The sequence below is a fragment of the Patiria miniata genome, unplaced genomic scaffold (assembly GCF_015706575.1).
Source record: "Patiria miniata isolate m_02_andy unplaced genomic scaffold, ASM1570657v1 HiC_scaffold_4, whole genome shotgun sequence".
Lineage (NCBI taxonomy): Eukaryota > Metazoa > Echinodermata > Asteroidea > Valvatida > Asterinidae > Patiria > Patiria miniata.
In genome coordinates this window covers 670873-684990 of record NW_024037071.1, presented here as the reverse complement: position 1 = coordinate 684990, position 14118 = coordinate 670873, and the positions used below count along the sequence as shown (strand labels likewise).

Here is a 14118-nt window from a genome sequence, read left to right as displayed (position 1 = left end):
CCAAATGAAAGTTTACGTTGTGGGCTTTCCAACCATGCATATAACTCAATTTCACTTTTTGGCGACATGATACCTTTTCTTGCAGAGCGGGTCACATATATTTGAAACAATCTACAACGCAAACTACATATAAATTAAGGGAAGTTTAAGCCATGAAAAAAACCAAAAGTTAGAAAGCTCTGCTAAAAGCCAGAAGCAAAACAAAAGCCGAGGGGAGCATCTGCTACGAGCCCATTTTGATGATGTCAAGGAACGGCTCTACAATCAAATGACTTATTCTCGTATGTGCGCATAGTAAATGCATTTCACACATTTCAATTTACGATTCCCTTGTGAATTGTAACAATTTAGGTCTGCTGTCCGATGACAGTGCATATGGTTAACAAAGGAGGAGAGAGACAAAGTTTTTACAAGGATCTTCTCCCTGGTAGAATTAATGACATGTTGGGAAGCTTGAGAATTGAATGACAAAAGAACCATCCACGCAAAAGCTTACAAATCGACAGTCGACACTTGACAATTTGGAAAGTTTACCAGCTGCCGCACTAGACTTAACCATAATCAGGCCAGGTTATTTTGACCCTAAGATCTCGGCCATGGAGTGACAAAAATGTTTGAAACTCTGTACATGCTTAGAGCAACTCATCATGAACATACCCAAGAAATTTCATGACTATAGGTCAAAGGGTATTGGAATTATGGCTAATTAATTATTCATATGTACGTATATGGGAAAATTAAGTTTTCACGGCGTGTAGCGGCGGAAATTTTTTTGCTACACGGCAACCCCCAGTCAAATTTTTATGTTTTTGGTATCAAAAATATGCGCAAGGCTCGAAGCTGAAAAGTCATAACAGCTCGGGTCGGGAAATTTTTTGTTTAAGGCTATCACAGAAAAAAATGAGGAGGGGGGGGGGGAAGGATCCCCCCCGGCCCTTTTAGGGTTAATTTGGTTATGCTGACAACAGTCTCCTAACGTTTTACCAAAAAAAATCTGATGTGAACACAGCTCCAGAAGGACTTGTACCAGGTAGAAGTCAGTAACTAAGGACCAAGGCTTTTGTTGACCAAGTATAACAGAAGAAGGAGATAATACTTTTCACATTTTAGTTGTGACATACCTGTTTGATAGGGATATCCGACTGTCTCTGGAAGTGATGTGGGGACTGGGAGGGCCTCTGTGGTGTGTGAGGAGCGAGTCTGTGGCCTTGCTGCGGAGGGGGAGGCTGTTGCCAGGAGTGCTGGGATGGGGGTAGGGTTGGCAACGGCCGCTCATGTCGCGGTGAACTGTGCCAAGAAAAAAAACCACCCAAATTTCAGTTACAAATCTGCTAGCAGGCAGATATACAGAAGCAACGAAGTCTTGTGCATGCACAATAAATGGTGTTTTTGGACCGCTTTCGAGTGCTCCGCGTACACAAGCCCATTGGTTCATGTGCATGTGTACGGTGTGAATAACACACGATTAACCCTTACTCTCTGAGGGTAGTTTACTGCATGTCAGTTGGTTATGCCAATGCCCTCCAGCTGCAGTTAATTGGAGGATACTTTGATGTAGCAGTGAAGGCTCCAATTGGCAGGAGTTGGAGGCCCTGGAGGGTGCCTGATACTGACCAGCTGGGGGCACTTGATTGTTATCAGAGGACTCTCATTGTTCTCTGTGGCATGTATTGGAGTGCCTGTCCAGTTACCCTTGAAATGACATGGCAGATATTGGAGGGCCATGCAAAAAACATAGGAGATTTTCTTGAGGCACATATTGGCATGCGTTGGAGGGTCTAGTAGGGTAAGGGTTAATTCCTTGACTGAATGTCCGCATACCTGTAGGGTCTTTGTGTGAGTGGTAGGCATATGGCGCCAATGCGTACCATTGTCCCTCCCATTGTGAAGTCAATTGTCCCTCCCAACTGTCTCTTTGTAACCATCAGGGTGATTGTGTAGTTACGGGCCCCTCTTTATTTTTGGCCAAGTCAGAATCACAAGTATTTTTATCATTCCAAAATGACACCTGCAACCTATAGCAGACTTATCTTAATCCTAATAATCCTATTATTGGTAATTTTATATGTTGGTAAAAAAATGCAATTTTCTTGCGCATTTTAAAGTTGACACCATGCGAATCAATAACTGCATTTTGAATCTTCGATATCTCCCACCACTAGCACATTTCATGTGCACGGGTCATGCCCACAAGGAATAGGCTTAAGACCTAATGACGTCATGCTTTGTTTACATGTGCGCTTTGCTACGTGGTAGAAGGTCCCTTCCCTCAGAGGGGCCTTGTAGCCGAGCAATTAGAGCGTGGAACTACGGAGTGGAAGGTTGGCGGTTCAAATCCCATTCAGACCAAAAACTGGAAAACTCTCCCTGGCGACCCAACAGTAAAATGGGTACCTGATTCGTTCAGGGAAGGTAAGACGGCAAGAGGAGAGGACTGGGCACCGCCACTCATATGCCGTGCCCAAGACACAGTGGACCTCTAACATCCCACTGCCCCTACGGCCAGTAATGGCTATGGGACCGTTACCTTTACCTTAGAAGGTTCCTACTTTGTCTGGCATCCCGACTATGCTCCCATAGGAAAGCGCATTTGTAAACAAAGCCATTATGCCATTAGGTCTCAGGTCTATTACTGAACCCGGGTGACGGTCATCGAGTTAACAAAATCCGTCAACTGAGAGCACAAGGAAATGAATGGTCACTAGCACCATGGTTAGGGCTGTGGTTACAAGTGAACAATGACTTTACTGGAAACTTTCCTGAATCCTCTAAAATCCTTGACACATTTCATTGTAATTGTAACTTTCAAATTGCATCAAGCTTCATGTATTGTGACACTGTGCTCCATTCTGCCTCAATCATGTAAATTCCTTTGAAACCTCCCAGAGGCTTTCTAACACTAACCTCACTAACTTCATCAAAATCCATCCCCATATTTGGGGGGATTTTGGCAGATAAGCTATGAGTACCAAGTCCATCAAAATCCACCAGCACCAGAAGTGGATTTCAACAAATCTGGTCCTGATGCATTAAAGTTGAATTAGGACGGTACCAAGAGAAAAAACTAGACACTGAGGGAGTGAGGGTTACAGAGGGAAAATGAAGAATTCAATGAAATCTTACACTGGTGGCAATGGACTCGCTCTTCCCGGTATCTGAAAAACAAAAAATATCAGAACGTTTTGTCTTAACATGGTACCACACTTTTGCCATAAAATCGTAAATAACGATTAAATCATAAATACTCACAAACAAGAAGAAACAAAAAAGGAGACAAGAAGGGCTTGTTCTGTTTGCACTTTTTTCTAGGTTATGGCCTGCACTTAGTTCAGTCTTATTTTGCAGGTGCATGTCAAACATTTTTTTTTTTTAAAAGCACATTTACAGATTGTCTAGAATATACTCACATTGTGAGGTGGTCTTCCTGGCTGCAGACCTGAAAAACCAAAACGGGCAAAAAATAAATCTTCTGTCGATCAACCGTTTTTCATTGATCAGCGCTGATCAATATACAGTGTTGATGAGGTAGTACCTGTGCACAGAGTTCAAAGTTTTCTGCTAATTCTTTTAGTACTTTTTATGGCACTTACTATTTCTGTTGTCTTCTTCTTCGTCTTCATGTGGAAAATCGTATATCTCGTCACAATCCCCTGCGCAAGTAAACAAGACTGACATCATCAAAAGCAGGGCAAATGAATGGAGGATTTCAGCGTTTGACCCAATATAGTACCGAAGTGAATACATCACGCGCACAATTAGGTGTGTACTAGACATTAGGGCGTGATTCAGCCCGTGAACCAGCACGCGCGCGTAATCCATTCATTTGCACTACACTTCCCGGTTCAAAATGACGTCACACTTCCGTACTCTACAGTTTTCCCCACTGAAAATACTTAGCTGGAACTTTGGGCCGGTCCGATATGGATCGTTACACTTGTCCGTCAGTTTGGTTTCGAACAAACAATTCTTTTTGAGGATTGCTACATGCGTAGGAATTAACAGGGATGTCTCATTAACGAGAGCCCTCTACGGGCTCCGTGCGCAAACAAAAGAGGGCGCTATATTTTTACAACTTTCAAAGCCCCATGGACGGGACACACTTACTGTTTCGTGCTTCGTGTATCAATCTCACCAAAAGGTTCAAGAGGTTCAACTTAGTACCACTATTTATATTTCAGTTTGAATTTCTTCAACCGCAAGCGCAATATACAGACCTCTTTTTTTTTAAAGGAATCTAACAAATTAATGCGGCCTGACGTTGCGAACTTAACAAGGCCTCTGAAGAAGAACTTCGTTAAGTTCGCAACGTCAGGCTGCATTACTCGTTTAGATCTGTATATTTCAGGTCAATACAGTCAGAAAGCAGTTTGCAGCAGTCCTATTCATGTTTTTAAGGAATCATTAACTGCCTCGAAATGCTAAGAAAAAAAAAAAAGAAAAAATTTGTTCAAGGACATCAAATTCCTTCTGAACATTTGAAAAAAATCACGGGGTAATGACTTTAACTCCCGAGTAAAAATACAAGTACACGTTTTTCTTAAAATAAATGCATTTTCAAGAAAGGGGCGAAAAAAAGGGATTTTAATTAAATGAGGCTTATAAGTCATCCAGCAGGGAACCACGCACCAATACAGTCGGGAAATGGTTTAGGGGGAGTCTGAAGATGAACCTGATGAAGGGAGGAAGGGGCTGGGTAGGGGGAGGGGAGGGGGTCATGAAGGGGGTTTGCGATTCATCCAATTGTTCTCATGCACCAAAACAGGTGGTGGGAAAAATGCGTGCCACAAATGACCATTCACATGAAAAATCAAACATGTGTGTAAATGTACAACTACACCAATGTGGAATTTATTTTCATGAACTGCGAGTCCTGTATTTCAAGTCTGGTTTCAGATTTTCCAGATTATTTCTCTCCTGCTGAAAAAAACCCCACAAGTTCTAATATACTTTGCGAAAAAAAGTAGCCCGCGTCCCGAGGGAATTTTAAGCTAGAAATGAAATTTATCAAGTATGTCATTTTCACCAATTTTCAACACGTTCAAGCAGAATAATAATGAACCCTCCACAAGACAAATACATTGATAAATGAATTAATTTTCTCAATGCAAAGATAGAAATGAAACAATACTTATTGTTTTTTTAAGTCACAATCTGGAAACTTAGCTTCGGGATTTTGAGTGGACACATTTGCAAATAAGTTTTACTTTGTATGACAACACTTTTTCCAGTGTACAATGGCACTGGAACAGACTTTTTGTCGTTCACAACAACATACACAACCTAAGATATTTTCTTTTAAAATCAGTACTTGAACAAAATTGATCACAATTTTTTTTTGAATTTTCAACGTAACATGTGAATTGTCCAAAACCAGAAGATTGTAAATGCTCGCCATCTACGACCACAAGAAGTATTACAGTTCTGACCACTTCTGCCCTCTATTGTTACTAAAAGGTGGCGTTTTGCAGTTAAAAGTTGAAATTCCTAGATATTTTGATTTGGATGGGGAGCTGGATAGTATGCTTACATTCTCCAACAAGTTTGGAGTCAGCAGACTGGATATACAGTTTCATTGTAACTGTTACAAACGTAGGATTCCATTTTATAAAATTTGAAGTTTGGATAAGATCATGACTCAACTTATTTTTTGTTTGGAGACTCAAAGAGTCTCGTACTGAAACTCAACTGTTTTGACTTGGATCTATGAGACACAAAACGGGACTGGACACGGAGGACTCAAACACAAATCTTACCGTCACCATACGAGTTCGAGTTCATCAACTGTTCAATGGGCACTTCATATGTCTGATCAAAATCTCCTTCTAAAAGTCGATAACAACGATGACGACAAACACAAATTTCAGACGAGATGGCCACAGTACAGTGGTGAGTCAAAATGATCACAGAGTCAAGGACGGTGGTGATAAGGAAAGCAGGTTGTATTGTGCAACAAAATAGAGTAACGTAAATTTCAGGCAAGGTGGCCATAGTGGAGTGAGTCGAAATGATCATAGTGATGGTGGTGATGGTAATGAAGATGATGAGGAAACGTAAATTTCAGGCAAGGTGGCCCCAGTGGTGATTGGAATGGTTGTGTTAATTGAACAGTCACAGGCATGGTGGTGGTAAGGATACAGGATGGAGCGAGGGATGAAAGGAACAAAGTGCAATGCAAGGGGAAAAAAGAACGGCAGGAAATGGGAGGGAAAAAAAAACAAATATAAAAAACATGATAAGACAAGTTTCTGCACATAAAAAGGTTCAACTGAATTTCAATCAGAAGAATTTCAACAATTTATTTTGTCAATGAGACCTTCCAATTTTGTGATTTTTTTCCCCATTAAATATGCCACGACAGTGAACAATTTTTTTCAATCAAAACTTTACCAAACATCAAGTCTCTTTTTGTTGTGTTTGTACAAGTTTACAATTTTTCGTTTCGATAAAATGAGATTCTGGCCGGGTAAGAGTACATAAAGTATGTACATCCAATCCATCAAAGAGTGGAATCTAAAATTTGGAAAATTTGAAAATGCACACATCAACTGCAAGTACATATCAATTTGTCAATTACATGCATGTACACATTGTACCTTTTCAAATTGTAAAAGATTGGGAATAAAAAAAAAAACAAATGGCACCATGAACCATGGAAATTTGGAAACACAAAAAAAGAAGGGGAAAAAACCCTTATGCAACCAAGTCATTCTGGGGTGTTTGTCTTAACACTTTCTCATCGCAATTGAAAATGTGAAGCAAATTTGACACCAACAAAACATCTGATGTAAAATTTGCCAGGGTGTTTTCTAAGTTTTGCGCATTTCTTTCACGCAAAATATGACCCAGCCTTAACACAGGTACATAGCAGTATTGCAACAGGAATCCTTTTGACGAAAACACCGTGATTTGTACCTTGGTTTGGGGCTTCGTACAACATGCTGGAGTCGTCATCCTTCACAGAGGCACTGGAGCTCTGAAATGAAGAAAAACAGTGTGAATTTGACTAGTGATTTTTACTACATGAACATGTACGCTTGTAAGTGACTTTAGGCCAGTTCATATATCGGTACTTCACAAAAATGCAAGTGCGAAGTGAATTTTATGTTTGGAAACTTTCACTGCGGAATTCGCCAGAGTTGGAATGTGTATTTCAACTTTTGCAAATTCACAGCACAAACAATTGCTGTGACGTCACAAATTTGCATTTGAGTTCACTTTCGCGCGAAGGATATACCGGCCTGAAGACATATTTTATTATTAACCCTCCTGCTATTTAAATAGTCACAGGCAGTCAACATTTCCATCCCCTTCCCCTGCTATACTTTTAACACAGGCTAGTCACCAGCAGTCAGATCATATGTCAAGCAAGCACTGTGACTGGTCAAACTCAGTCAACAGACCATGAACAGACAAAGCAGGCATGTTTTGGCCACAGCTGGCTTATCAATTACTAACAGTCAAAGCAAAGCTGTATCAAGTTACTTAAAACAGTCCCAGCCAGTCAATCCTGCTTTAGGTAGGCTGGGAATTCTCAACTGTTGAAAACAGTCACTTGTTTGATTTTGACTGAAAAGACTAATTGGCACAGAATGCATGTTTGCATAGGAGGGTTAATAAACTTTGTGTAAGATAGGCCGGGTCTGAATTACATGGCTACGACTGGCCATCACACATGACCTCATGGAAACGGCTGAATCCATTCTCATAGACTAGTGTGTCAATGCACGGCCATAGGCGGGTAATTCAGACGGGCCATAATTTCAGAGAAACTGATGAATGTATGATGCTGTGATAACACACATGCATATGTATACATGTAGGCTGAAGCTGAATTTGTACAATGTAGGTTCCGATCGTATGACGTCAAAGTACAACATGATGACCATCCGGTTTCCCTGTGATTGGCCATCATTGCAGTAGGCAAGCATTTGGTTAGCAACCATGTTTTGTGCTGTGAACTAGGCAGTGGGGATTATTTTCACGTAAAATAATATCAAACGGCATAATGGTCACTACCTGTGCTAAAATGGTCACCTGTGCCGGGTATGGTTGTCATAATCGTGCCAACCAGTACCAAACACTGGGTGTTGGCTCCGCGTTTTTCTCACAGTTTTTGCCATCCATCACAGCTTTGAAGGCGTGCCTACCGTACTTCTTACTGTACGCAGTGCTATACAATCTTTGCCTATACTACAATGGCGAAGGTGACTTTCCGGTACTGGGTCACGTGGGTCATGCGAGAACCGTAGATAATAAGCCAATTTATCTGCAGAACATATTTCATGGGGAAAATTGGATATTTATATGTAGAAAATGCCACATGGCTTTCACTTTGCACTAGGTGACAAGGGCTGAGTTGTTATGCTTTTAACTTGATTTGATGAGCTTTCTTGATTCAAGTCGGAATTGGGATGTTTTAATTAACCATGTGTTTGTGTAGTACTGCACACACAAAGATCAAAGAATGATGATCAACTGCACGACAATAGGGCATATGTTACATCAATTTTCTGGATGCAAACTGTAGAAAAATCCTGCTCATTAAAGCTATAGTCCATCATTTGCAGCCATCCGAAAAAGTTACTGGCGTATTATTGTTGAAAAACATACTTGGTTGAAAAATAGTAAGAGGACTAAACTGCCTGTGAAATTAATCTTTCTGGCAAGCTATCATTTTGAAGTAATCAACGAAAGAAGGCCTTTCCAACGGTGCGTCTTAAGACGCACTGTAGGAAAATTTAAATTAGTAGTTTGTTTTGTTATTCAGCGCAGCGCAGCGCAGCGCGCAAGCATTGGCACGACGCACAGGCGCGCGCGGTTGCTATAATTCGTCGGATCAGTGCGCGACATCGCGTATAGCTGCAATTCAAAACAATACAAAACATGATTCAGCAACTTTTGATTTGAAATTGAGATCCTAGAATGTTGTTTTTCTCGGAATATACATTGTACAGCTGAAGCTGAGCTGAAACTTCATCAGGTTAGTTGTTCAGTATCCTTCATTATATTTGAACACTTTTGTTGCTTCAAACAAACACAATGCACAAATTACAAATGATGGACTATGTCTTTAAAGCAGTTCCCGTACTAAAATCTAAAAAATTTAATGACTGCAAAGATGAAATGTATGTCAATAGCCTTGGATACAGGTCTGTTTAAACAAATGTGTTAAACCCCCAAAATTGCGTTGTGCAGGCATGCTACTGGTGCAGTAACCAAAAAAGAAAGAGGAAATTCCAAGCTTTACAAGACTTCATACAGTGTTTCTAAATGTTGAATGACATAAGTGTGAAGCGAACAATGAGGAAATCAGCTGCATGTCTGGCTGTTACAGCGCCCTCTTTGTTCTAGAATAAGGAATATTCAAACATGTATGTCTTCGCTCGTACCCCCCGCTCTGCAAACAGGACGCTGGGATACTCTGATGAATTCACGCTCTGATTGGTTGGATTTTGCGTGATCAGTGACCTGCGCGTCATCACGGTCATGACTCTGCAAGGTTTGAAACGGCCGTTAAGACTGATTCATTACTCTTTTATTCCAGTTTTATTTTCGTTGAAAAGCATAATAATGTTGGAAATTCTGTAAAACTTATCTGTGTTGTAAATTTACAATTCCCGTCACTTGCTCAGGCTCCGTGTCGAATCACGGACGGTCGGATTGCATTATGCGATGCTCAAAATTTTGTCCACATGGTCCGCAATGAAGCAGAAATTACATCTGATATGGAATGTGTGCATTTCTATGGGAAGTTTTTGGATAGCATTTGCGCACATTGTCTAACTGCGGACTTGAACCGCTGCAGACAGATATGCTTTATACATAGGTCATAGGCCACTTCCTTCACAAGTTTCTGTGAAGCTCATCAGAGTATCCCAGCGTCCTGTTTGCAGGGCTGGGGGACGAGCGAAATGTATGTCATGCATGCAATTGACCATGACAATGAAAACTGATTTGTTCATGAAAACACTGATTGGAGATCTATACTTTGAATGCTATATCAACCGTTGTATAATGCTGACACGATGAACTGGTTGAGCAGCCACTACGTTGGAATCAGATGTGCACTTTGTCATGTTTGTGGCGTACCGTAAGTATGATATTTGGCGTTTTGGGTCAGAATAGACAAAAATCAGTTTGGAGTAGGGGCTACCTTGGATATTGCCTTTTTTTAGGGGTGGAGCTACATTTTCAAAAAAGAAAGGGGGAGATGATCATACACCCTGGCGAACATGGTTTTTCTGATTAAAATTACATGCTAGAAAAAAAAATAATAATTCAAGAAATCTTGTCTTGTTTTTTACTCCTAGAAAAATTTTCGAGGGAGTGAGCCAAGAATTGTTATATTGTAATACAAGTTTTCTTTGGCAAGATTTCATTCTTGGACATGTTGGAGAAAAAAATAAAGCTTAGGCCAAAAAAAAATAAATATTCGGTCTCTGGTCAGACCAAAGTTCCGGAATTGACGCGGCCACGCGGCTTTTTTTTTTTTTTTTTGCTTTTTTTTTTTTTTTCAAGCTTGGATTGTACAGACAAGGTAGGTACTATTTTGCTTTTTTGGTGTCCTCATGTACATTGGTGTCCTCCATAATTTGCCTTGGTGCTTTCGATCATTTGCCTTGGTGCAATTTCCCATTCCTTGGTGCTCTTTGTTAAAAAAAATTGAGGAGGTGCGCAAATAGAGGGCGCTGTTGGAGCTACCGCGGAACATTTTGGAGAAAAAAAAGATCGACACGCATGGTTAAAATCGACGCGCGCGCTGACCAGAGACCGACTTTTTTTTTTTTTTGGCCTTAGTTCAAAAAATTTTTTTTGGGTTTAACTCCTACAACAGTTTTCAAGGGTGTGAGGCAAGATTTTTGTTAAATATCATAATAAAAAATTTCTTCGGCAACTTAAAATAGATGAGGTTAAAAAAAAACACCTAAGGCCAAAAAAAAGAGGGTTTTTTTTCAATGTAAGATGATGTCTCAAAACTGCCAAACTCACTGGTTTGACTGGAATCCTGCTGCTGCACAATTTTAACGCGCCACACCACTTTTGGGGTAAGCTCCATACCAGAAACCGGAGACTTTTTTTTGTGTTGTTGTTGCCTAACCCTCGTTTTGTTTTTACCTTTAAATGCTATTAAAGATGCTGGTTAACAACCAGAAAAAAATTCTTGGCTATGAATAACCCACGATGAGGAAGGAAATTCTCATGTTATCTGAAGTCGGCAGAAAAAACCACAAATGCAATACTTGTACTTTTCCTGTGACTTTTTATCATGACATTGCCAACATGGCTAATGTCAATGACTTTCTATTGGTAGGCTCTTCCCCCATGCCCGTCTGCCCTAGTCTAATGGAATATCCCCTTGTACAGCAAGACTATAATGATATGCGAGCAGATTCCGCGATTAATTCTGCAAAACAAGACAAAATCTTGACCTTGAGATTCTGACCATTCATGCAGCGGGCTCCTTTTATTACATCTTCGGTAACCCGTTGTTGTATTACAAAAACATGTCAGCCAACTTAACGGCTCGGTCTACATTTCTGATCGAAATGATGTCACAATTTCTAAAGTTGACTCCGACGGGTTGGTGCGCGGGGTCGCATACAATTTACATAGCTCACCTACATCAGACGTTGGTTAAGGAGAGGCCTAGGCTCAGTTGGACAACGGGTGATACTAAGACTAGCCATGCATATGGGACATCTCGATTAAACCAAATGAAAATAGTAAAGAACGTTTGTAAAGCGCCGGTATCCGCCTAAAAAGGCGCTCGTGGCGCTTGAGCAGAAAGTCAAGTTAGGATTGTGTGTTGTGAGAGTAAGCTTGTTTGTACAGGTGAGATTTTACGTTTGTCCTAAATGTTGTGATGGATGGAGATGATTTGATAGCCAGAGGGAGTTGGTTCCACACTCGGGCTGACTGCAGTAAAGGATCTGTCACCCCAAAGAGAGGAGGTCCTGGGCTCATGAAGCATCATGAGCTCACTGGAGCGGAGTCCGGTGCGTGCTGTTGAGTACGGGTGGATGAGCTGGATGAGATAATCCGGCGCATTGTTGTGGAGAAGTTTTGTAAACGAATAGGCCAAGTTTGTATTTGATTCTGTATAATACTGGCAGCCAGTGGAGATCTGCTAATACAGGAGTGATGTGAGAATGTTTTACTAAGGGAATAAATGTGTGCTTCGGAGGTTTTTATCACTCTGTTTAAGACCACATAGAGTCTGGGTGCTGATAATTACCCAAGCCTCTGGCTCGGGTAATTATCAGCACCCAGACTCTAAGTGGTCTTAAACAGAGTGATAAATACCGACGGAGCACATATTTATTCCCATTCATAAATACCTTTTCGGTAAGAAAAAATATATAATTTCGTTCAAAACATCCTGATTTTGTTCAACAAATTCACTTTATGCTTTCTGAAACATCCCTCTTGCAAAATAATGGAGTGTTCAGCTGGCGAGTAAGATGTAAACAACCCTTTTATGGAGATTGACGCACGCGTATCATGTTTTGTGCGATGTCGCGCAGAACGCACCTGGCGCGTTGCGTATTGAATTTAGAACTATAAAATTCTGACTCCCTGGTAGTGTTGCGCATGCCTACGTGAGGATTGTGAACGTTCAACCAATGAAACGGTAAGAGGCACTGGATTTTTAGGAGTCCACATTTTATTGTGACACTGGAGAAGTGTTTAAGACCAGCTAGCCATGTCTTTATCATCCGTTTAAGACCGGCCACGTGACAAGCTCTCGACCAATAGGAATGCGTAAACTGTCTTAGGTATTTATGAATAGTGATGATAGTCATGGGAAGAGGTGGAGCTGAATGCTGAAGATTTAAAAGGTAAAAGCCGGAATGGACATCACTGCGCCCGCACACAAAAAGCTTTGTGGAATGGAAACTTTGTGATTGTGTGGTAAAAGCGATCAACATTTTTGTTACTTGAGGGCGTGAAAATAAGTGCTTCTTCGGCCATCCCGGCATTGGGTCACTTATTGCTCGCTGCTTGCGCAGAAGGATATTGGCCAGTTCCCTTCTGAAGACAGGGGTCTTGCGCTGCAAAATGAAGTTCATTTTGAAGACAGAATACTCTAATAAGGCTCGATCTTCACATTCACTTGCCAACACTTCACTTGACAAGATTTGGGGATTTAACAAATCTTCAGCAAAACTTTTGAAATGAGCTTATAAGTACATTAAAATTCATGTTAGCTATGTTAGTTGTGACATTCTGCAAATTATGTACGCAAAAAGGACTTGAAAGCTGGTTAATATTGAGACACTATAAAGATCAGTATCAACAGTGCATTTTAGACCATCAGTAATAATGAATTAAAGAAATATTTACAAACGACATTTGATGACAACATATCGAAAACCTGGAATGTGTTTTCACCACTGTCATCGCATTGGCAAAACTCTTTGAAATGAGCTTATAAGTTATACATTAAAATTCACGTTAGCTATGTTAGTTGTGACATTCTGCAAATTATGTATGCAAAAAGGACTTGAAAGCTGGTTAATATTGAGACACTATAATATAAAGATCATTATCAACAGTGCATTTTAGACCATCAGTAATAAGGAATTAAAGAAATATTTACAAACAACATTTGATAGCAACATATCGAAAAACTGGAATGTCTTTTCACCAATGTCATCACATTGGCAGAACTCACCAAAAACATCTCTCCCAGTAACTTCTATGTGTTTTTTTTCCCCATTTTTTTTTCAAAGTCCAGAATAATGATCGTATCACTCAAGTTACGACAAATTGTAATTGCCAAGTTCATGTATTTGACTACTGTACTAACAGCAGAGAGCTTTGCAACAGAGGTTACGATCCACTTGGATACATTCTTTCATAGAAAGGGCCCAGATGAGGACAATATTATTATTGATATTGTCCTCATCCAGACATTTTGACAAATTTTGCTGGTTCCCGGACAAATTTTGCTGGTTCCCGCACAATCAAGAGTGCAACAAAGCCACAGTTGTTAACCAGTGAAAAGAGTGGGCTCGCATGCGCATTCGGTACCATCTTGTCAGAAAAAAATTACAGAGCTATGAGAGGTGCCAGATTTGCTTCGGTTAGTGAAGAATTCAACAAAATTTGTGAACT

The 14118-nt window shown here is 40.4% G+C and overlaps 1 protein-coding gene across 4 annotated transcripts in view; it reads right to left on the bottom strand.

The window, feature by feature from the left end:
- Positions 1–14118, bottom strand: part of LOC119739634 (extensin-like) — a 56695-nt gene that overhangs the window by 11241 nt on the left and 31336 nt on the right. For 3 of the 4 annotated variants that reach the window (XM_038214636.1, XM_038214633.1, XM_038214634.1), the window contains 6 exons: positions 6913–6973; positions 5754–5822; positions 3591–3650; positions 3408–3436; positions 3124–3155; positions 1122–1287 (listed from right to left, as the gene is read on the bottom strand). In XM_038214636.1, coding sequence (XP_038070564.1) covers positions 1122–1287; positions 3124–3155; positions 3408–3436; positions 3591–3650; positions 5754–5822; positions 6913–6973 — 417 coding nt within the window. The remainder of the gene's footprint in view (positions 1–1121; positions 1288–3123; positions 3156–3407; positions 3437–3590; positions 3651–5753; positions 5823–6912; positions 6974–14118) is intronic. The other variant, XM_038214637.1, reaches the window with a different exon arrangement.